Source organism: Astyanax mexicanus, chromosome 5 (assembly GCF_023375975.1).
Source record: "Astyanax mexicanus isolate ESR-SI-001 chromosome 5, AstMex3_surface, whole genome shotgun sequence".
In the NCBI taxonomy this organism is placed as follows: Eukaryota; Metazoa; Chordata; class Actinopteri; order Characiformes; family Acestrorhamphidae; genus Astyanax; species Astyanax mexicanus.
The window spans coordinates 48,032,126-48,055,211 of record NC_064412.1 but is presented as its reverse complement, the minus strand read 5'-3'; the positions used below and the strand labels follow the sequence as shown (position 1 = coordinate 48,055,211).

The 23,086-nt window shown below is 37.5% G+C and overlaps 1 protein-coding gene across 1 annotated transcript in view; it reads left to right on the top strand.

Moving 5' to 3' along the window:
- LOC103031634 (unconventional myosin-VIIa) overlaps nt 1–22,615 on the top strand; it is a 45,631-nt gene extending 23,016 nt beyond the window's left edge. The window contains exons 25-48 of the mRNA XM_022675477.2: nt 162–455; nt 642–802; nt 1,244–1,370; nt 1,465–1,584; nt 1,933–2,106; nt 2,587–2,814; nt 3,345–3,512; nt 4,064–4,181; nt 5,153–5,279; nt 7,081–7,238; nt 7,767–7,948; nt 8,562–8,680; nt 8,797–8,951; nt 9,283–9,436; nt 10,983–11,138; nt 14,974–15,079; nt 15,411–15,524; nt 15,626–15,713; nt 17,293–17,399; nt 17,499–17,684; nt 19,406–19,522; nt 19,642–19,725; nt 21,567–21,686; nt 21,796–22,615. Coding sequence (XP_022531198.2) covers nt 162–455; nt 642–802; nt 1,244–1,370; nt 1,465–1,584; nt 1,933–2,106; nt 2,587–2,814; nt 3,345–3,512; nt 4,064–4,181; nt 5,153–5,279; nt 7,081–7,238; nt 7,767–7,948; nt 8,562–8,680; nt 8,797–8,951; nt 9,283–9,436; nt 10,983–11,138; nt 14,974–15,079; nt 15,411–15,524; nt 15,626–15,713; nt 17,293–17,399; nt 17,499–17,684; nt 19,406–19,522; nt 19,642–19,725; nt 21,567–21,686; nt 21,796–21,885 — 3,453 coding nt within the window. The 3' untranslated portion in view covers nt 21,886–22,615. The remainder of the gene's footprint in view (nt 1–161; nt 456–641; nt 803–1,243; nt 1,371–1,464; nt 1,585–1,932; nt 2,107–2,586; nt 2,815–3,344; nt 3,513–4,063; nt 4,182–5,152; nt 5,280–7,080; nt 7,239–7,766; nt 7,949–8,561; nt 8,681–8,796; nt 8,952–9,282; nt 9,437–10,982; nt 11,139–14,973; nt 15,080–15,410; nt 15,525–15,625; nt 15,714–17,292; nt 17,400–17,498; nt 17,685–19,405; nt 19,523–19,641; nt 19,726–21,566; nt 21,687–21,795) is intronic.
- Nucleotides 22,616–23,086: the final 471 nt, after the last annotated feature.

The following is a 23,086-nucleotide window of genomic DNA, read 5'->3' as shown; positions in this document are numbered from 1 at the left end:
ACTCACAAGATAACACCTCACAACTTGTACAGGTGTGGGCGCTCCCAGGCCATCCCCTGAGTTAATCAGTTTAAATAATGCAGTGCATGGATTTTGGTAAAATTCAGTTCAGTTTTGTTTGTTAATAATATCTAATAATGTATCTTTTCATTCTGTTTTAGAGAGTATTAAGAGGCAGAGGAAGCCGGAAAGAGTCTTCAGTTCCAGAAGATCCTCCCCAGAACAGAAAGGCCTCCACATTCACTGATCTGCTCTCACGAAACAGGAAGACGTCCACCATGCCAGAGGAAGTCATGCTCAACCGGAAAACTTCTGCTGTACCAGAGAATCCCAAAAATAGAAAGTCCTCTACCTTCACTGACCTGCTGACCCGGAACAGGAAGATCTCCACCATCTCTGAGGAAGGACCGTCCAATAGAAGGTCTTCCAGAAAAGCGTCTACCATTGAAGAAGAGGTACAAAATTCTGTCAGTAGCAATTTTAATGGCATAGTAGCAAAACTAAAGGTAACGCTAATGGCAAAGCTAACAGGACAGTAGCTATGCTGGGTGACGTTGATGGCCTACTGCTAACAACATGAGCATCAGTCATTTTGGTTGATATAGGTAATTTTCAAATATATCTTATTAATTTCTGAACAGCCAGAGGATGAGGGTCAGGTGTCAAAGCAACCTACTGTCCAAACCATCAGTGAGGAAGAAGAGATGATGCTTGGAGAAGGACCCACCCTGGACCGCCCACTCACTTCCCTTGAAAAGCTGCATATCATCGTAGGATACGCCATAGTCAGACGAGACCTCAGGTGGGTGACTCTAAATGGTCTCACCGTGAAATAGTCCAGTCTCTGAAGACCACCCTTACTATAAAACTGTATATTAAGCAACATCCTCTGATACATATAAATAAAAATGTTCGTAGATAATATTACTAGAAGTGTAACATAAGTAAAATTAAATTAATAATATAACTTCATATAATATCTTGCAAAAACCTCATATTTTTGTGTGACAACAACAATAAGTAGAGACAATAAAAACTTTATATATTGCTAATGGCTTGAGAGATATTTTGTTTATTAGATGCTTACTGAATAAACTTTGTGTTGTTCAGTTAATACAGCAATCTGACTGTATGTTAATATGTATATATTCTTTTTTTATTTTTATTTTTATATGCTGTGACATAATCCGGATTTGATTTAATTTTATTTGATCTGATCTGAGACTGGACTGTTGTTCCTCAGGGATGAGATCTACTGTCAGATCTGTAAGCAGCTCCAGGAGAATGGTAATCGCAGCAGCTTCTTCCGGGGGTGGATCCTGTTATCTCTCTGTCTGGGCATCTTCCCTCCCACAGAGCGCTTCAGCAAGGTGAGCCCTATAAGTCTGACTCAGGTGTGCATTCCAAACAAATGTACATCACATGTCATTAACGATGAGCAATGTCTGATTGTCCTGCTGGCAGTATCTGCAAAGCTTCATCCGTCTGGGTCCTGCTGGATATGCGCCGTATTGTGCAGAGCGGCTGCGGCGCACGGTAGCCAATGGAGTGCGTGCAGAACCACCCAGCTGGCTGGAGCTACAGGTGAGATCAGTTTTAAAGGTCTTGCTTCACTTAATACCTTAAACACTGTTAATCCCCCATATTCATAGCCTCAGTTTGATTAAAACATACAGTAATTACATTCATCTCATAATATTCTTACTAGTACTTCTTATGTGAATTTATGCACCACAGAATCACTGTTTTCTGTTTTGTGGTTTAACCTGGTTGCAATTCAGTTTTACACCTTGTTGCCAGTGAGCATTATCATGTGTTTGTCGTGTCAGCACTATTAAATATAATTCAATCTAAAACATCTGCTTTACTGTATATATATGTCTGCAGTGAATACATATTTTCCTTTTTCCATTTTTTTGTGTTTAATCATAGGCCACAAAGACCAAGAAACCCATGGCCATGTCTGTGACACTTATGGACGGCCGAACGATCAGCCTGCCTGTGGACTCGGCATCCACCTCTAAAGAAGTCTGTCAGATGTTATCCCAGAAGATTAAACTGCAGGACACATTCGGCTTCTCTCTGTATGTGGCTCTGTATGACAAGGTAGGACTCTCCAGACTCACAGACACATTTTATTGTCAAAAGTATTGGGACACACCTGTTAGTTATCGAGTACAGGTGTTTGATTTAGTTTCATTGCTACAAAATTAAAGTGCAGCATATTTATTGCATGCACATAAACTGCAAACAAACAAAAGTAAATACTGTAGTTAACAAAAAAAATACAAAATAGTCGCTTTCGAGAATATCACAATGTCACAGTATGGAGTCCTTTTTTTTTCGCATCAAAGATTTTGGGGATATTATTGCCTACAATATGATATGGCACATCTTAATAATATATTATCATTTAAGTTTATATTTCCATGATTGTTCTCAGTACATTAGGAAAAGTGATTAAATAAGTAACACAAAAACTATAAGTTTTAGAGACATTGTATGTGGAATAGGATCTAACTGACTCCAAAGGTACTCGGAGTTATAAGTTACTCACATTTCATTGTGTGTGTTGTCTTTTCTCAGGTGTGGTCTCTGGGCAGTGGGCGGGAGCATGTGATGGATGCCATCTCTCAGTGTGAACAGGAAGTGAAGCGGAAGGGTGGCAAGGAGCAGCACGCCCCCTGGCGCCTTTATTTCCGTAAAGAAATCTTCACCCCGTGGCACGACTGCAGCCAGGACAGCGTCAGCACCGAGCTCATCTACAGACAGGTCATCAGAGGTCTGAAGTTTGGAGAGTACCAGTGCGAGAGGGTAACCTGGCATTATTTTACATTGTTGACACAGATACACACACTGTCACGCCTGTATCTAGTCCCTATAGAGAAGTACTCATCCAAAAAAAAAAACAAGATAAACCCCCTTTAGTTCAGAAGAAACAATGAATGAGCAGGTGTCCCAGTACTTTTGTCTATATAGTGTAGTTGCAGTCTTCACACTTACTTTGAGCCAAATGAATCATTATGTGAATAATATGTGTAAAATATACCACTGCTAATGTTAAACAAAATTGTATTAAATTATACTCATATATGTCCTATTTTTGCCACTAATATATTTAAATATATATTTTCTGAGCTGTCTAATTAATCACTACAAAAACAGTAAGAATGTGCTTAAATTACTCATATAATACAACCACTGTGCTCAAAAATACAAATACTAATTAAGTTGGTAAAAGTAGTAGCTATGTTCTGCATATATTCAAGTAGATTATTGTTATATGACAATGTATATATATATTTATTTCCATAAAAAATATTTCTGTATTTTACCTTCTGCAGGAGGATGACGTGGTGAAGCTGGCGATGAAACATTTCTTTGTGCAATACGGATCGGACAGCAGTATGGAGAATACTAAGACTGTGGTTCAGGACTGCATTAACTCCAAACTACTGGAGGCCAAATCAGAGTCTAAATGGGTTCAGATGATCAACACTGCACACCTGGAGGTATTTACCTGTGGTTATCACTTCCTGAAGCTTAATAATGATTAAAGTGAGAGTCTCTAAGTTTTGTGGAATTTGGGGTTTAGAGACCTCTCTGTTCAAAATATGTAATTGCATTGGGTATGTGGTAGAGTACTTTTAAAACATGCATTGTGGTGTGTTCTTCTGTCTGCTGTCTTTTCTCTTTGATCTTGTCAGCTCTATTCAGTTCCAATAGACGGAGTTTGCTGTTCTGATATCTGCATGATCGCATTAGCTTTTGTTTCAGTGCCATCAGCAGCACTATGGTTGCTCCAGTAAGCAACAAAAGATGTTGCGGCCAGAAAAACTCCTGGGAAAACTTACCAGACACTCTGCATTCATAATTAATATATTTGACTTTGCCAATATGGTCAGATAAGCCCATTGAAACCATTTATTCTAATTTTGTCCATTTCCCACTTTGATTGAAATTTAATTTAATTAAATTTAAATTATGGATTCATTGAATGCAGTAAAATGTGATTTAGCTGGACAGTAAGTTATTCAGATCTTAATCTATTAATATTTTTTAGGGTCCTTACATCAACTCAAAGAACAGGGCTGCTGAAGTCAAAGCAGAAGTGGTGGATTATGCTCGTCAGAAGTGGCCCATGTTCTTCTCCAGGTTTTTTGAGGTTATCAGAACATCAGGTATGAACTGCTCTGAAGTACAATCCCAAATACGAAAATGATCAGTAAGGAAAATGCAAACAAAAAATATGTTTTTATTTGATTGTAGATAGTATGAACCCAGTATATTGGGTTAACTACATTTTATTTATTAATATACGTTTATTCCTGCATTTTTAACCTGCTACACATTCCAAACAGTTGGGATAAGGGGCAATTTATAACTAGTAATAAGGTAAAAAAAAAGGAAATAATAATATGATGTCAACAGCTGAAAGCATTTAAGGAATGGAGAGGAGTTTTAGTGTATAAGGGCGAGAGTACAAGCATAGGCTGAGACCTCGTATCTCCAATCCCTCAGACGCGCTGCATCAAGAACCATCATTCAACAACATCTGATAAAACCACATAAACAAGAGATTACTGTACTAACCTTCATCACCAACAATCTCTACAATACAGAGTTACTATATTCACTAATACCACTTACAACTTTACTGTACACAACACAAGCCTTATGTTCACCATGTCCAGAAGCTCCACCCACTTCTCTACTACAATACAGAGTTACTATATTCACTAATACCACTTACAACTTTACTGTACACAACACAAGCCTTATGTTCACCATGTCCAGAAGCTCCGCCCACTTCTCTACAATACAGAGTTACTATATTCACTAATACCACTAACAACTTTACTGTACACAACACAAGCCTTATGTTCACCATGTCCAGAAGCTCCACCCACTTCTCTACAATACAGAGTTACTATATTCACTAATACCACTTGCAGGAATGGATGTATATTAATAATTAAATGATGTTGAGCAGATGAAAACAGAAAATAGCTTGGGTTCATACTGTCTGCAAATAAATAAAAGAAAGTAAATGTAAGAAACCGCTTTTTTCTTCATATTATCCGAATTAGTATAATGAACAATTTCTGCTAATAGCTTAAAAATTAGAGTGTTTATCACTGAACTCTTCCAGGTCCTCCCCTTCCAAAAAACAAGTTCATCATGGCCATTAACTGGACTGGAATAACCTTTCTGGATGAACGTGAGCGGAAACTTCTTGAACTCTCTTACCCGATGGTGACAGGAGTGAACACTGTTAGGTAATATTTTTTTCCAGTTAATTTAAAAACATAAATGTTAAAAAAAATAAAAGACACTCATTGACATAAAAGTAGCGCACCAAGAAGTTCATAGTTTAAATATGATGAATCTTTATATGTGTCAATGTAATTATGATATATTCAAGTGATTACAATATTAGAGTGAAAGGAGAAGTTTGATTGGGGGAAAACTGTACTGTTAGAAAACTGTACTAAAGCTGCTCTTCCAGCTGCTCCTATAAATGCTGATAAATGGTGATAAATATGGAGACCGGACAGGACAAGGAAGTCTTGTAATTTGGTGGAGACATTCCTGGGTAACTCTTGCTGTGTGTGGGTGAGCATTATCCTGCTGAAAAATGCCAGCAGGAATCCCTGCCACGAGAAAGAGCAACACATGTGTCTGCAGTATGTCCTGCACATATCACTGAGATGTTAGTGTCCCTCATATCACTACTAGGGGTGACCGACTATCATATGCGATGCTCATCATCTCCAGATCATCACACCAGCAGTTGCGACAGAGTGTTGCTCCATAAAATCTACATACTCAAACCCAGGCCACACTAAAGACATTACTGTTTATTTCCTTTCAGTCTCGGTTTCTCTTTCTTACAAAATATGCGACAGTGGCTGATAGATGGACAATTTGATGAATTGAACATCCTGCTTCTCTCAGTCCAATGATGCATCCCCTCTAAAAGTCTTTAAACTGGACAAAATTTAAGTCTTCAAATACATCGTAGAGGCATGTCTGGCAGTCCAAGAATGACCTTTTACTCCCTCTTGTGACAAGACCCAGTGTCCAATCAGACATATCTGCCATATGGGAAGAGGAATTAGGCATGAACATTTCTGAGGATGTTTGGGAAGCTAGTCTTGAACACATTAATTCTTGCTCTGTTAATGCTAGGCACTGTCTAATTCAGTTTAAAATACTACATAGGTTACATTACTCGAAGGTAAAGCTGCTCAAACTGTTTCCAGATGTATCACCTTTGTGTGATAAATGTAAATCAGTGGAGGCTACCCTCTCTCATAGCTATGTACTGTGTCCTAAGATTTATCAATTTTGGGTTAATATTTTTGCAGCCTTATCTGATATGTTAAAGGTGCATTTGGAGCCAGACTCAGTTCTTATCATATTTGGGGTATCTGAAATATTACTGGAGCTCTCCTCAGCTCAGCAGCAGCTGATTTCCTATAGTTTAATTATTGCTAAAAAACTTGTTCTTAATTTCTGGAAACACGCAGGAGTACCATCGATTAAGCAGTGGATTGTAGAAATGACAAATACAGTGCAGCTGGAAAGAATTAGGTTTATGCTGATGGATAAACTTAAATTATATGACAAGATCTGGAGCCCTTTAATATTATTCCTTAAAGTAGACTGAAGTTCAACAAGATCTACTCTGTACATCCACATCTTGTAAGCAGCATTCATGGGAGGGTTGTGGGTTGGGAGTGTTTGTTTTTTTCTTTGTTCTTTCTGTGCTTTTTGTGTAATCATTTTCCTTTTATTGCAAATGTATAATTTAAAGCAACTAAATTGTACATGATGTGATTTTTCATGAAAACAAAATGCTTTTAAAATAATAAAAATATTGAATCAAAAAAGACATATCTGCCATTACTTTGCCATTTATCTGCCTAAGACAGAACTGCATGGCGAGTTTTACAGCAATTCAGGGTGTGTTATCTTTTTGTCAGTGAGTGTAGGTCTCTAAATAGACAGAGTATGTTATTGTCTGTTGTCTGGTTGACTCTGGTTGTCTAATGGCTTCTCTCTTCCTCTCACTAGAGAAGGGAAGCAGTCGGTGTGTTTACGGACCCTGAAGGGAGACTTCATGCTGAACGCAGTGATGGGTGGAGACATTGTGGACCTGGTAGCTTTGTTCCTGGCAGGTCTGGCCGAGCGCTCGCTGTACGCTGTGGCCCTGCAAGAGGTCAACAGGCAAGGTTAGTGATCTCTTACACGTGATGCCCTATTTAAGCAAAATTCAGGGGAACCATCAACTGCTCACCATGCAGCTCGATTTAGGCCGTGTCAATGTATCATTGCTATCGTAACAGACGTTGTCGTAAAGACATGTACTGATTCTCTTAATTAATCGTGGGTGAGTTTTGGGCTTAACGTGCAATAAACCAAATAGCGTGTCACCTCCCATTGTCTTTAGGAGTCATGTGTGCTCTGACTTTGGCGGATTGCTATTTGAAGGGCGCAGCTACCTGGATGAAAACTGACCTGCTTGTTCATGCTGTGAAGGTGCACAAGCTGCTCATTTATGGACCAGCGGGAATAATGTTATTTTATTTTGTGTTTGTTTTTTTGTTGATGTAAAAGTTTGAATTGTTGCCAACAAGCACGTGCTATGGGTTTGTGCGCTACTGCGTGTCCATGTGTGAGGTGTACATGCGTTGGGCATGCGCCTGTGTTAAAACAATATTTTTAACTTTAATGAAATGTTTTCCTCTCTTCTGTTTCAGATGATCCCACATTTCTCAGCTTCAAGAAAGGAGAGCTCATTCTGCTTATTAAAGACGACGACTTTTCACCGAGCCGTGGCTGGTTAAAGGGACAGAATGAGCGAACGGGACAAAAGGGGGCGGTACCTACTGAAACCATCTTAATTCTGCCCACTCTCACCAAACCCACCAATGAGGTTTTGGTAAGAAATTATGCTGTATTTAAATAATAATAATAAACCATGGAAATCATGTGAGCAGCTCTTGTTTTCTGATACCTAAAGCTTAAATAATGACTATGATGATTATAGCCTCAGTATATATATAATTATCAGTTTGTTTTCTGTAATGCATTAGGAGCTAAAAATGTGTCGTGGAGGGCCAAGAACACAGACAATGTCACATCACATTACATAAAGCCAAGCAATCACATGCTGCTTTCTGACAATTGCTGCAAGAGTCATTACAGTGACAGCCAGGTTTTCTTGTATCTCCAGAATTCTTTATTTATTCCAGTCAACTGTCATGGCTACGCTTGTCACAATAATTGAGTTATTGTCTTATTGTACAATATATAATATGTACATAAACTCAATTATTTCTACTATACTCAATTTTGACCATTGTGTATATTTAGCAAAATAATCATATTACTGTTCTTGAGCCAGTATGTCAAGTTGATAAATTTGTTAGGAGCAAAAAAATTGTCAATTTAATTAAAATTTTAATAAAGTTTCTAATAATAAATAATCCTGAGTACAGTACAATATTTGGGTCATATAACTCTGTGTTTTTTATTAATTTTTATTTTTTCAGAGTCTGATCAGTCTTTCTCCAGATCAGAGGAAGACCATCATTAACAACACACTTAGAGGAACTGCTGCTGAGAGAGTAGCTCCCGCCACACTTAAAGAGTACTCAATTGAGTATTTCAGGTATCTACAAATTTCTTACCTTAATCCACTGCCAAGCACCAGGCACTGCTTTATTTTTCCCCATGAGTGATATGTTGACCCTGATTAATTATTGATTGCTGTCTCTGTTTCTTCAGACCACCAACTAAAGATGTAAACAGACAAGTGATCTCTAAAAACGTGGCCCCTGAGAGGTTATGGGCCCACTCCAGAGAGCCCATCCGCCAGCCCTTCTTAAAGAGACTGCTGGGGAACCCTGAGCTCAGTCATCAGGCCTGCCTGGCCTTCACTGATACCCTTTACCTGCTGTATACATCCATATACATACTAGAAACATAGTTCTAATCAAATATTTTATGATTATTTATTGTAAAATGTCCAGGTTTTATGCTGATATTGCTTTTAATAAATGTACCCAGTAGGCCCAATCCTGAAGGGCACTGATATTTGAATGGAGATTCAAAGTCAATTGAAAAGAAAATGAAGAGTGTCCTAAGACATACTTTTATCTGTTTTTGCACACAACTCTTAAAATATAATCTACAACTAGGCTTGATCCCTGTCTAGAAAAATAATCAGACATTTGTCCAGTGGTTGTAATTCCTTGACCGCTCTCTGTGCACCGATCCTGAAGTACATGGGTGATTATCCGACCCGGCAGATTCAGAATCCTCTGGAGCTCACGGATCAGATCTTTGGCCCGGCCGCTCAGAACGAAGCTCTCAGAGACGAGATCTACTGCCAGATCATTAAACAGATGACCAGCAATAACAACCGGTAAGAAAACCCCAAAATCAGAATCCAAGATGGCCGTCCCACATATCAACAGCCGTAAAAGCAGTAGTAATAAGAGTCTGAGAGAGCACAACAGGCCTTGCTCTCTCCGGGTGGGTAGATGGCGCTCTTTCCCCTCATCATTCTTAGGGGGATGTTGAGCAGCACAAGGTGTCTGTGAGCTGATGTATCACAGCTGAGTTGCTGCGCTTTCCTCCGAGCGTGCTGTGATGCTACTTGCGCAACACTGCATCAGCAGCAGTTTAAAATGAGGTAACGTAAACATCACGAAAAACCTAAACTTCACACTGCAGATTTTTTAACACATTGAGCCCCAATATAATCATACATCAGCTAGAAGATGAAGATTATTTACCTCCTTCATTTTTTTAATTGCTCCCAAGTTTTCTGAAAGGTATCTCAGAGGTACTCCTGTTAAGAGTATATATGAGTATCATTTACATAAGTACACAAGAGTATACATGCACTCTTAGTGTTAATTTTACACTAAAAGTGTTGATTTAAAACTGGTAATTTACTGTACATTCACTAAAAAATTTGATTACTGAGATAAATACACCTTAATCTGATCTAAGAAAGCAGAGTATGCTGTTTACATGACTACATGAATAATCAGATAACTGCATTAATGCCATAAGCAGATTTTTTAGGTCATGCAAATGCACCTAATGCTAACCTGGCAAAAGAGTAAAAAGTGGGACATATTATGGTTGGATTTACCAAAAAAACACTGGTAAATTATTGTCAAATCACTAATTTAGTAATTTATAAAGTGTTTACATTTTTAATATTATAAAATTATCTGAATGTTTAACTCTTTAACCCCGTCAATTTGGATGTAACGTCATTTCCAGCTCCGACATCCGACTTCTAAAGTAAATGTACTGCAGGGAAACCGGGTCACTCTGTCAGTTACATATGGACTTAATAAAGTATGTTCAGCAGCTCTAGAATAAGTTCTGTTTAAAGGTTAACCTCTTGCACACTCTGTATTATGAAAGGACAGTTGCTCAAGATGATGCAACAGTTCTGTCAGAGATGGCTTGGCCAACTTGACTTGGCATGGTGTACCAATGTCACCTTGCTTTTTGCTTATTGTAAAGAACTCTTGGCCAAGTTATACATTTTCAGACCCAGCTGCACAAAAAATACATAAATAATTAATTAATAAAACAGTTCTTGCGTGTTAGCAAGAACCATTTTCACAGTGCAGGGGAAGTGGTGAGTCCCAAATATATTTCTGCTTTTAAGATTGAACTTTTAACATACTTGCATGTGTAGCGGCATGACATGCAGGAACGGATGTATATTAATTACAAAATTTAAAGTAAAATGAAGTTGAGCAGATAAAACATGAAATATCTAAAGTTCATACTGTCTGCAAATACATAAAAGTCAAAGTAAATGTGAGAAAATGTGTTTTTTATTTGCGATGAACTGTGTGGACTGTTGTTCCATGTTTCAGGTGTTACGTGTACAGTGTGTAGACTGTGTTTCTGACTGGGTTATGATGTTTTGGCGTTCTCAGGTACAGCATGGAGCAGGGCTGGCAGCTGCTGTGGCTGTGTTGTGGTCTCTTTCCACCCAGCACCTCTCTACTGAAACACATCCAGCGCTTCCTGGAGACCCGTCGCAGGGAGACGCTGGCATCGGACTGCCTGCTCCGACTGCAGGGAGCTCTGAGGTACATCACACTTACTGCACACACACATCAAATAATCATCAAATGAATAACTGTGTGCTAAGAATTTTTGGCATAAACACGAGATAACCACATAGCCTCCACATGGCTGGACACAAGCTTGTAAACACAGTGGTCGAAAGCTTTTCACCTCAGTCTGTCACAGTTTTGAGCAGATTTTTCCAAATACAGCTGAATTCAGACTTTTAATCCCAGAAAAAAAAACTTATTTACTCTTATTTACCATTTAGAAGTATACTGTGAAAAGCCCTATTTAAGTAATGTTCTAATCCATATTATGACAAGAACTACTCAACTATGTAAAAAAATAAATAAGAATTGGTCAGTGAATATGAGACTTTGAAAAACCAAGAACTTTAAAAGTATCCTCGAGTGCATTTCCAAAGACCATCAAAAACTTTATGATGAAACTGGCTCTCATCAGGAAAGGATGACCAAGAGTTACTTTGTTGCACAGGATAAGTGTAAGGGCTGGTGCCCGACCGAGGCATCCTCCGGGGCATCGGAGGGCGCGCCAGGCGCGCCACCTGCTTTGAACACCTCTTAAGCAGTCCCAAACAGCCACTCGGCGCTGGATCTTTGAAGCTCGTGAGAGCGAATCTATGCCGGTTTTCCGAGCGAGCCCCAGCTCTCTATCTCTATCCCTTTTTCCCTTCGAGTTTGGTGGAGCTGTGTAGAGCAGTGAGCTCCACGGCCGCCATCTATCTGTCTCTAGTTTGGTGGAGCAGAGCGGTGTGCTCTTTCTGCCGCCCCTCTCGAGTCTCTGTGTGTGTGTGTGTGTGTGTGTGTGTATGTCTGTGTGTGTTTCTCACCGCGAGGCACGTGGCTTGTTTACCTTCCCTCTCCCGCGCTGTTCCTCCCCTCTCTGGTGGAGCAGCGTTTAAATCCATAAGCACCTCAGTTTAGTTTTGTTTTCGTTGGAAGCCCCTTTTGTTTAGTTAATCCTTAACCTCATCTCATAAGAGGTAGCCGCTTCCAGGCAAGCCTTAGTTTACGTTTTCTCCCCCTCTCTTTCACTCACGATCGGCGCGAGGTTTGTTTTCACTCTTGTTTTCACTCTCCGCCCGTTTTCGTTGCTCCGCCCCTTTCGGCAGAGGCCCTTTAAAGAGTGATTAAAGCGGCCGCGTCCCAATCCGCTCGCTGGTTCAGCAGTTAGAGCATTGGGCCGCGACCGCGACAGCCTGAGTTCGATCCCCGCGTGGAGCGGGGCTTAATAATAATAATAATTATATATATATATATATAATATTATTATATAATATTATTATATATCCTATTAATATTAACGATTATATATTAATTCTTCTTCTTCTTCTTCTTATTATTATTATTATTATTATTATTATCCTTTTTTCTTGGGTTTACCTGCTTCGAGATCTACTGCTCTGCACTTGGATTCTACAACCTTCTGGGATGGAGAGCTATCGCTCCCCACCCATTACAATAAGTTCATCTTAATTTCAAGTTAATAGCATTTCATATAAGAGCATCTAAATGCTATGTTTTACACCTTTTAGTTACTACATGATACCTTATGTGTTCTTTCATAGTCTGGATTACTTTAATATTAATGTACAATTTAGGAAAAAAATAAAAACATTAAACTGCCCCAAAAACAAAGACTGCCCCAACTGCATTGTGATATGAGGGACAATAATAGCTCAGTGATATGTGCAGGACATCCCGCAGCCACACGTTACCTCTAATGGCAAGGCTTCCAACAGGCATTTTGTAGCAGGATAATGCTCATTTACACGCAGCAAGGGTTTCCCAGGAGTATCTTCACAAGCTGGGACGGCAGTTTTAGTAAACTATAAATGTAGAGCAGGATCTACAGGCCTAGCTGCAACATCCGTGGGTAAATGTGCTGCACAATGTCATTCATAACCAATAAACCTCCATGCCCATCTGTAACTTATCTTGCATCCAGACTAGATTCAATTACAGTACAGTTTCCCCTAGTAAACTTATCCTGTCACACTAATATTGCAATCACTCATTTATATCATCATTACACACCAATAATATATAACACACCAATTTATTTTGGTTCTATCAATTCTATCAATGAGTATAAATGCAGAGTTAAACATAGCAGTAGAGATATCGGATGAAATAAGATACGTGGTGACCTTTTCATATCAATAAACTTGTTGTGGTGGTTGAATGGCAGACATATGTATCTTTGAAGTCCTGGAATACGTCTCTCAGTGCATGCTGCATGTATTACAGCCAGGGCTTCATAAAAACAGGGGCCAGATCACTGTGCACTATTAGCCACTGTTATATCCACAGCATATGCTTTATTTAAACACATACACTTAAAGAAAAGGCCATAATATTATCATTAATGAGTTAACTTAAATCACACACTGTATTTTTAGTTGTACAGTGAAACTGGTTGTGTAATTTAGTGCTTCAATGTGTCGTGAATCCTATTAATACAGCAGTGCCTCGTGCCAAACTCGCACAAGTACCAGGAAAGTGTCAGGCAGTTATGATTAATGAAATAGAGGGGCTGACATCTGCCTGAGGAGGTGTGGCCAAACTTAACACTCATGGGAAACATTTTACACTACCGCATATTGAGCTTGCTAAGAATAATGGGTCAAAAATTATTCATTTAGTCTGTATGGCCATAAATGAATCCTATAGATCCTAATGTACTGGCAGTTTCAAATTAATGGCATTTGCCTGCTTTTACTAAAATGTAATATTACAGTACAGTACCTGAATCAAATGCATGGTCAAACTCAGTGCATGTCCTTGTTTATATCATTTTTATTTCAAATTTTAACTCATTTTCTACCCAATTTGGTACGCTAATCACAGTGCGCTTAGAGGAAAGTGCCGGATCCCCAGCTCTAATACATCAGCTAACAGATGCCTGTACAGTAGAACAAGTCTAGAAAGTTAGTTTGCGGTAAGAATGTGATGTGATCTCAGTCCAACCCAGTCCAACATGTACAAAACATGGACACTGTGGTTCCATTCCTCTAAGATCTACAGAAATAAAGACAAAATTTCCCACCATGCTGTCAGTTTTTTCAACCAGAATATGCACATAAAGACTAGAGGCAGAGCCAGACTTATGTACTCATTTGGTAGGTCTGCCCCATTCTCCCAGACAAGGTTCGTCTTACACTTTATTTATTGAGTTAATATAGAATTTGTCAAAATTACTTAACATTTGATGTCAAAATTGCCATTGTACAATGTTGAACAAAGTTTAAGAAACATCTTTGGATGATATTGGTAAATGAGGCCCATTATTTGTGTAAGAAGTTTATCTGTCCAGACCTTATGCTCTGCACATTAATTTTTTTTGTTTGTTTGTGTTCTCTAAACACACTTGACCCAGCATATGATGAAACCTACTTTTTAATAATTACTGAAGTAAATTTAGATGAGGAAAAATGTTGTGTAGATTGTGATTATATTTAAGCAATAATACATGAGTGAGTGCTATAATGTATAATATTGGCACTGCAATGCAGCACAGCAATGCCAATAATTCCACCAAAGTTCCATTATGACTGTTTATTGCAATATTGTGAGTTAAAGAGGATAATAAAATACAATCTGTTTGGTTATAAGCACAATGCGAGTTAAAATAGTTCCATTGTTGCTCTGTTTGTAGCTACGCTGTTTGGCTTGTAAGCACTGCATCGTTGCTAGGTTACCTGTATGTGGTGGAGTAATACATGGAGAGCTTTGGTTACAGTGCGTTACCAGCTGATAACAACACTCATAAAAGCCTCTGAGCTAATCACATTTGAGGGTCAGAACTAACTGTGGTTTATGTTTGTTCCAACAGAACTGAACCAAGGAAGCTTCCACCCCACCAGGTGGAAGTGGATGCTATTCAGCAGAACAGCACCCAGATCTTCCACAAAATCCACTTCCCCAATGATACGGAGGAGGTAAAGCACACTGGAAAGTTGCTGGAAAATTACATTAAAAATGACAAGAATACACTTTTTATTGAAATGTGTCATATGATTTTACCAAATTAAGAATTCTATATAGGTAGAATATGATTTTTTTTTCATTACTGTTATGCTGAAATATCCCTTTCATATACAGTTTGTAAATGCCAGAAAATTAATGTAAAAGTGTTTTTTACAGACATTTTCTGACAGTAGGGGCACAAGATTTTTTTTTTAGATTTTTAAAAAGTGTAATGAAAGCAGACTAAGTTCAGAAAAATATATAGAAACTAATACTTTTTTAAATAACATTTGTTGTGGACAGATATTTGAAGTTTCAACTACAACTAAGGTTAGGGATCTGGTCCGATCTATCGCCACTAACCTCAGATTGATGACTGAGGACGGCTTCAGTCTCTTTGTCAAAACTCCAGATAAGGTATGTACGAGCTCCACCCCTGCTGATATACAGTACAGTCTGTCTCTTATTTCACAATACGATTTTTGAAAATCTAACGTATTCCACTGTGTTCTGATCAGGTTCTGAGTCTGAATGAGACGGACTACATCTTTGACAGTCTGAGACAGATCACTGACTGGTCTAAAACCACAAAGATGGCGAAGGATGGTGAGTTCAGGGCACTTCAGAAGATTATCACCTGTCATAACATGTCCTTCTTATGACCCTTATGATGCTAAGAATATTATTCCATTCAGTTATTATATTCGGGTACTATTCAGCCAGTAATGCAGGAAATTATTCAGTAACACCTATAAATTGTTCAGTAATCACTTGTAATTAGTGAAAGTCAGTAGTAGTTATCTATTATCGAATTCTTACAAATTATTTAGTAAGTATAGTGGGGACTATAAATCTTCACAAACTGCTACAAAATACTGTAAAAACTATAAATTATAATCACTATTTACAACCTTATAGTAAACAGAATTTTTTATATACTACATACTATGAATTAAGTATTAACTACTATGAATTATACAGCGACTACTATAGCGAATTTAGTAACTATATGCATTGTCCCATAACCACTATTAATTATTTAGTAAAACTGTACCTTAAAGTAATAAAGTAATTATTTAAACTGCCATATTACCCACTATGAACTACACTTTATCGACCCCTGATTTTTTTCACTAAATACTATAATAAATAGTTAACATTATTCATTGTAGAGTAACAAATATGGGTTATAATTACTATAAAAATAACATATATACACTGCCTGGCCAAAAGAATGGTTGGACCACCTTTAGCTTTGATTGCAGCATGCATTTGCTGTGGCATAGTTTTCATAAGCTTCTGCAATGTCACAACAGTTAGTCCTGTCCAGAGTTGCTTTAATTTTTTTTCCAAAAGATCTCGTATTGATGATGGTATTGAGTCTGACAGCTGCAGACCCCAAAAATTCTCAAAGAGGTTAGGGTCTGGACTAAAATCTCTTTCAAAATCTGACCACATGAATCCTGGCATTGTCGTCTTGGAATATACCTTTGCCATCAGGGAAGAACTAATCAACTAAAAAGAATATTAAGTGGTTTTCATTAAGTGGTTTTCTTAAGTTACACAGCTTTTTATTTCCAATGACTTGAGTTCCTTTCACATTGTGCGTATAAAAATGCTTTTACTTTTACTATTAAACGTATCTAGTGTTGTTTTTCTGCCATTTGATCATTTACATCATTCAAGATCTTTACATTCAAGATCATTCCACTTTCCTTCTCCTTGTCCTTCTACCATTTAATAATGTGTTGGACAGTTTGATTTTAGTACTTTCAACAACAATCTCTTTAGATGTTTTCTCTGCTTTATTCATGTCAGTAATTTTACTCTTTCGAAACAGCTTAACGTGGATTAGTCTTTCCAAATGGTTGTTTCACAAATGAGAAGCTAATTTTTAGCGTCAGTTAGGGTTAAATAAATATATAAAATATATAAAAGTAATTTTAACAAATAATTCAAGAGTATAGGAACTGACATCTGGTTTAAGATAATAAAAGCACCAAAGGTAATATTTATGAAGTTTTATGAACATATTACTTATTAATTCATTTTTGTAAACTTTTACGTAATAAAAACCACTATCACGATGAGTTGATGGCATTTATTAAAAAAAGTAGTAGAACAGTAAAATGTTCAGTCTCAGTAGTGTGTGCTGTGCTGTTATGTTGCTGTGTCTGACTCACAGGTGGGCCAGTGAATGTGTCATACATGGTGTTCTTCATGAAGAAGCTGTGGATTAATGTGGTTCCTGGAAGAGATCTGGAGGCTGACCGCATCTTCCACTTCCCTCAGGTGATCAAACACCTCAGAATAAATCTAAATTAAAATATGATCTGACTTATATAGTCCTTATCTAACTGGACCTGTTATCTAATTCTTCTGATCATGCAGGAGTTGCCGAAGTATCTGCGCGGGTATCACCGCTGTACCAAAGAGGATCTGGTGCAGCTGGGCGCTCTGCTCTTTAGGGTGAAGGTGGATAATGATAAGACTCAGTTTCCCATGATCCCAAAGATGCTGAAAGAGCTGGTGCCCAACGACCAGCTCAAAGCCATGTCTGCTGATGACTGGAAAAAGGTATGAAAATCATTTACATATTTTGCAAATTATTGTCCCTTACAAAACCCTATTTTCTTCCTAAGCATTGATCCATGGTCCTGCAGAAAGAATAAATTGATCTTAAACTTAAACATTTTTAGATCTCTGTGAGATTTTTTCCTAGAAACATAATTTTTAGATCAGAAGAGAGCAGAGCACAAGTATCAAGAGACACGTCAAATGACTAATATGTTGCCAACACTCACTTTTCTATATATATACATTTCTTTATTGGGTTTAGAGTGATTTCCAGCATGTATCAAATACATTAAAAAAATATACAAAAAATAACCAAAAATATATATCACAATAATAAATCACACATCTTTGTGCACAACAGAAAGCAAACACTGGTATGGTAAACACAAAACCAAATAAACAAGACTAAGAAAACAAGACTACATAGACAAGGCCTTGTCCCAAGGAATCCAGATGTTTTTAAAAACAGAGGTTTTTGTCTCTATTTTGAACCTCCGTCCACTTTTCATTCACTGAAATCGGAACTTTTCAAAAACGCCTCCTAAGGAGAAGATTTTTTAAAACTCCGCTCAACAGAGCTTTGTGGATGGGGAAAACAAAGCTTTCTGAAACACTTAAGTGTTACTTGGTGGTTGCTAAGTAATGTATTTGCATAAATAAGATTATAATGTGTTATACATAACAGGTGGCGCAGCTATGGATGCTATGTTGCTCTGGGCGTGCGGGGTGTCCAGCTGGTTTATCCAGCAGATCCTCCATACACAAAGTACTGGAGAGCGGGGCACACAATACATTGTGTGTGCAGAATCAGCTGATGTGTGAGACGGACAGTTGGGTCCCCTATTAATTTTTGTGGGGCAAATTCTTATGACAATTGTATAAAAACTTTTTCATTGTTTCGACATTATCAAGTTTTATGTCTCAAAAATTGTGACGTACTGCAATCACACTAACAACAGATCATCAAAGAACACTGAAACAAAGGGGATCTATATACTCTGAGAGACTGGGAACCCCTGGGGAAGATAACGAGGGTAACAAATAATTACAGGTGAGATCACTGATGTCAGGGCGGGGCTAAGGTGGAGACAAGACAACAACACAGGGCCATTTGCCTAAAGAGCACATGGGAAAATAAACAAACAGGCTGGGGAAAAGATGAAAACAGACAGGCAGAAAAGCAAGACATAAACCAAAAGGTCAAAGAAAGAAAGAAAACAAGACAGACAAAAGCTAAGATGTAACATTTAAAGTAGGGTTTGGAATAAATCTAATAAAATATATATTAATGACACACAACATTCCTATTGTTGTAGCTAAGTTTGTGCTGAATAAAAACATGTAAATTTTAAGTGAATCCCAATGAGGCTATAAAGTGCCCAGCACTGAGCTCTGGACCAGTGGAACTGTGTTCTCGGGAATGATGAAGCTCCGTCCAATACTTTTGGGTGGGGATGAGGTGGGGTGCTGATTGTCATCCAATATGCTGACCTCACTAACACTCGCAGCAATGTTGTAAAATCCAAAATGTAATAGAAATTCCTCTCTGGTCAGTAGAGACAGTTACTCCAACAAAAACAGGATAAACTCTTTTTATTATCCTTGATTTTAGAAGAAACAATGTATAAGATGGGGTTTAATTACTTTTGTCCATATAGTGAATATATCATGCAAACACAGGCTCTTATATAATCTGTTGTTATTTAATTTTTCCATTGTAGAGTATTTTTGCTGCCTACAATAAGCAGGCAGGCCTGACGGTGGAAGAGGCCATGGTGAGCTTTCTGAAGGTGGTCTTTAAGTGGCCGACGTTTGGCTGTGCCTTCTTTGAAGTGAAGGTAATTAAAAATAACTTCTAAAATAACTAAAAATAATAAACTATCTTTTTAGATGTGATTTGTGTGTAATATTGGTGCATTTACAGCTGTTAACTGTTAAAAACTCTCTGTCACTGCAGCAAACCTCTGATCCCAACTTCCCAGATATTGTGAGAATTGCCATCAGCAAACAAGGAGTTACAATCATACACCCTAAAACCAAGGTAAAGACACTGAGAAATTGTAACAGATGAACTCTGACTAATAAATCAAAATTAACATGTAAAGAACTTAATGTGATGGACATGGCTGGATTACTGACCAGCCCAGTGGGGCCAGTGCCAAGGGCCCTTGCTTTTGGGGGTCCTAGCCATGCTTTTGGGCACCTTTGCTTTTGGAAAATGGATGAGGCGTTGTGGCACTGCTCTGACTTCGACTTCTGGCTATTAGGGGTCCTAGGAAAGAGGGGGCATATTTTCAAGGGCCCTGGGTTATGAGAGCCCCTACCAGGGGGCCCTAGAGAAGAGAGGGCATACCATTAGAGGGCCTTTGATCACGAGGGCCCCTGCTGTGGGTCCCTTAACTTCCATAGAAGTAATTTACCATGGCTCCTTGTCTTTCTAGGGACCTACAAATTTCCAGGCAAGCTATTCACGCCCTTACTTAATGTTTTTTGCAGTTAATTAAATGTAAGATAACTTGTCTAATGAATGTTAATTAAATTGAGTGAATTTGGCCAAGGCTGTGATGTGAAAACTTTTAGTTATCAACAGTAAAGAGACCAGTGGTCACTCTAGCTCTGAAGGAATGTATGAAAGGAAAAGTGCCTTTTCATACAACCGAACTGCAAGCTAATTTTACTGAGTCGCACAATTTGATTTGGTGACATAGCATATGGTTTTGTTGTAGCAGCTGTGGCTGCATGTGTGAAACCCTGATATTTTGTTTGAGGATTATATATTGAAAAACATTTTATTAGGCTTGTTATTCAATTTCTGTTTAATGACAGTTTGACATGACTTCACATGTTTCAGGGCAGTGTGAAAGGGTCTCAACAATGACTAAACTTGATTTAGTATTATTAACACAGCATTTTTAATATACTTGTGTATTATTAAATGGAGGGGATGGGGGCTGGACAACTCTTTGCCCAGGGGCTCAGACTATCCTTAATCTGTCCTTGGTGATGGAAGTAAACAGAATGTCTCTACTATAAATATTTATTCATTTAATACATACATTTAAAAAAAAAAAAAAAAATATATATATATATATATATATATATATATATATATATATATATATATATATATATATATATATATATATATATAATTAATACAAATATAAAATCAATTTGTTTTAGTAAAAAAAATTAACTGCAATATCTGACCAATCAGCTCCCAATGAACTCCCTACCTGTGTGTATGTGTGTGTGTGTGTGTGTGTGTGTGTGTGCATAGTAGTAGCATTAGTGGTACACACTCTGAACTAATGTCTTTTGTTGTTTATTGATCTACTGATGGGGTTTCTATAGCGCCCGTGTATTAGCATTAGCATAGGCCCCCACTCTGAATGCGCTGCTCTGTGCTGGTTTAATATAAAGAAAGCCATGAGGTTTTTCAGTAAAACAGAGCATTCGGGTGATAATTTTATAATATAGTTATAATATAGTTTTCGATATTATGGGATGTTTTCATGTTCCACTGTAAAGTAGTTTTACACTGCAGACTCTAAATAAACTCTTTTATTTACCTTCTGAGAATTCTCCTCAGTGGTGCCAGCTGGACAATAGTAATGGGATTAAGGGAACACCAGATGGTGCTCTGAACGCTATTATTAAAACAAAGACGATACACAATCTGTTAAAATATGTCTTTATTGGCCACAATCTTAAGTCACTGGTTTAGATTGGGACATTTCTAATCTATTTTACTAATAGTATTATTCTATAATTTCACTTTTTGTAGCCATACACTTTGTAAGTGCGTTCATTCTGAAGTCTTGAAGTAGTTTGTGATTTTTACAAATAATTAAAAATATCTCAATTCTTAATATTTTTAAGGATGTTCTCGCAACTCACCCATTAAACAAGATCGCAAGCTGGTGCAGTGGCAGCACATATTTCCACATGACTGTGGGCAACCTGATCAAAGGGAACAAGATCCTGTGTGAAACCTCCCTCGTGAGTATAGAAACAGTAATGAGCATTTTCCAGTGTTTTAAAGATGATTTCAGGACTCTATTCAGACCAATTACACTTATTACATGATCTCTATTCATTTATTCCAAAGGGATACAAAATGGACGATCTGCTGACGTCGTACGCCAACATGTATCTGAACGAGACCAGAGCCCAGAGACCCAGAACCCAGCGCTATTAATGAGAGACAGCATTTATAGTGCTATACTGACGCCGGGGCTTTACTCACATACACACCCTCATTAGATCTGAATTCATAAGAAGTACATTGTATTTGACAAAATATCTTTATGTTAAAAGTTATATAATATGTTTTAATACAGTATAGTATAGTATGAGTAGGGTCAAGTGTGAATGCTCTACTAAGACCTGTTTATATTTAATCAGCCATGAAAAATATATATTTATAGCTTATGATTTATGTGAATGTAATTTACAGTGTGTCACATTATTTTTATCAAACAATTAGACATCATTTGTCCATTTAATAAGTGTTGGAAGACATGATTGATCCCAGTTTTATTACATGTATTATCAACTTAGCAATGTTCTGTGTTTGTTTAATTCATCTATATAGCTATATTTGGTGATTAGTCCCCATTAATTACTGATAAACTTCACATTTTTTGGCTTGACTGCTTGTATCTGTTCTGTTTTTTTTAACTAAGGAAAGCAGGGAATGGTTCTCAGAGATGAGGATTTAATCTGTTATTTATTTATTTGTTTCCACATGTGAACTTAACTGTAGTTCAAGTTCCCATATTTTTCCAGTCACTGCATAAATTACACTGCTTATCTGATACCTAAATTATTCCCTATAAATGTTCTGACCATATGTATTTCACAACATTCTGAGATTTAGATTAACAAAAGGAATTGCTTTGATAAAAATAAAGCACAGATTAAAATGATGGTTTACTGGTCATTTATATGGTTTGTATGCTGTAAGGAATATACTATACTGAATATACTATATGCTATACTAAAAACTACTAAATACTATGCTATATACTATAGTATATACAGTATTGTATATCAAACTATATTGGAGACTTTAGACTGTACATGTGCAGTTTGTGTTTTACTGAATACTGTTAAATTAGTAAAAGACACTACTCTGGATACTATTTCACATGACATCATAAATATACCACTGTTAGCCACCAGCGTTCTGAGGACAGGGTCAGGGACTGGCTAGCTAAAACCAACAAAACCTGTGCAGTTCTGAATAGAAAGCTTAGATTGGTTGGCTACAATCAGTTTTAGATGATTAGCTTAGCTAAAAGTTAGCACCCATTTCACCAGGATAAAACTTAAATCTGTTTCAAGTTTAAGCTTTCACCAAGATAACATGCTTTTAAACCCAAATGCTTTCGTGTTTT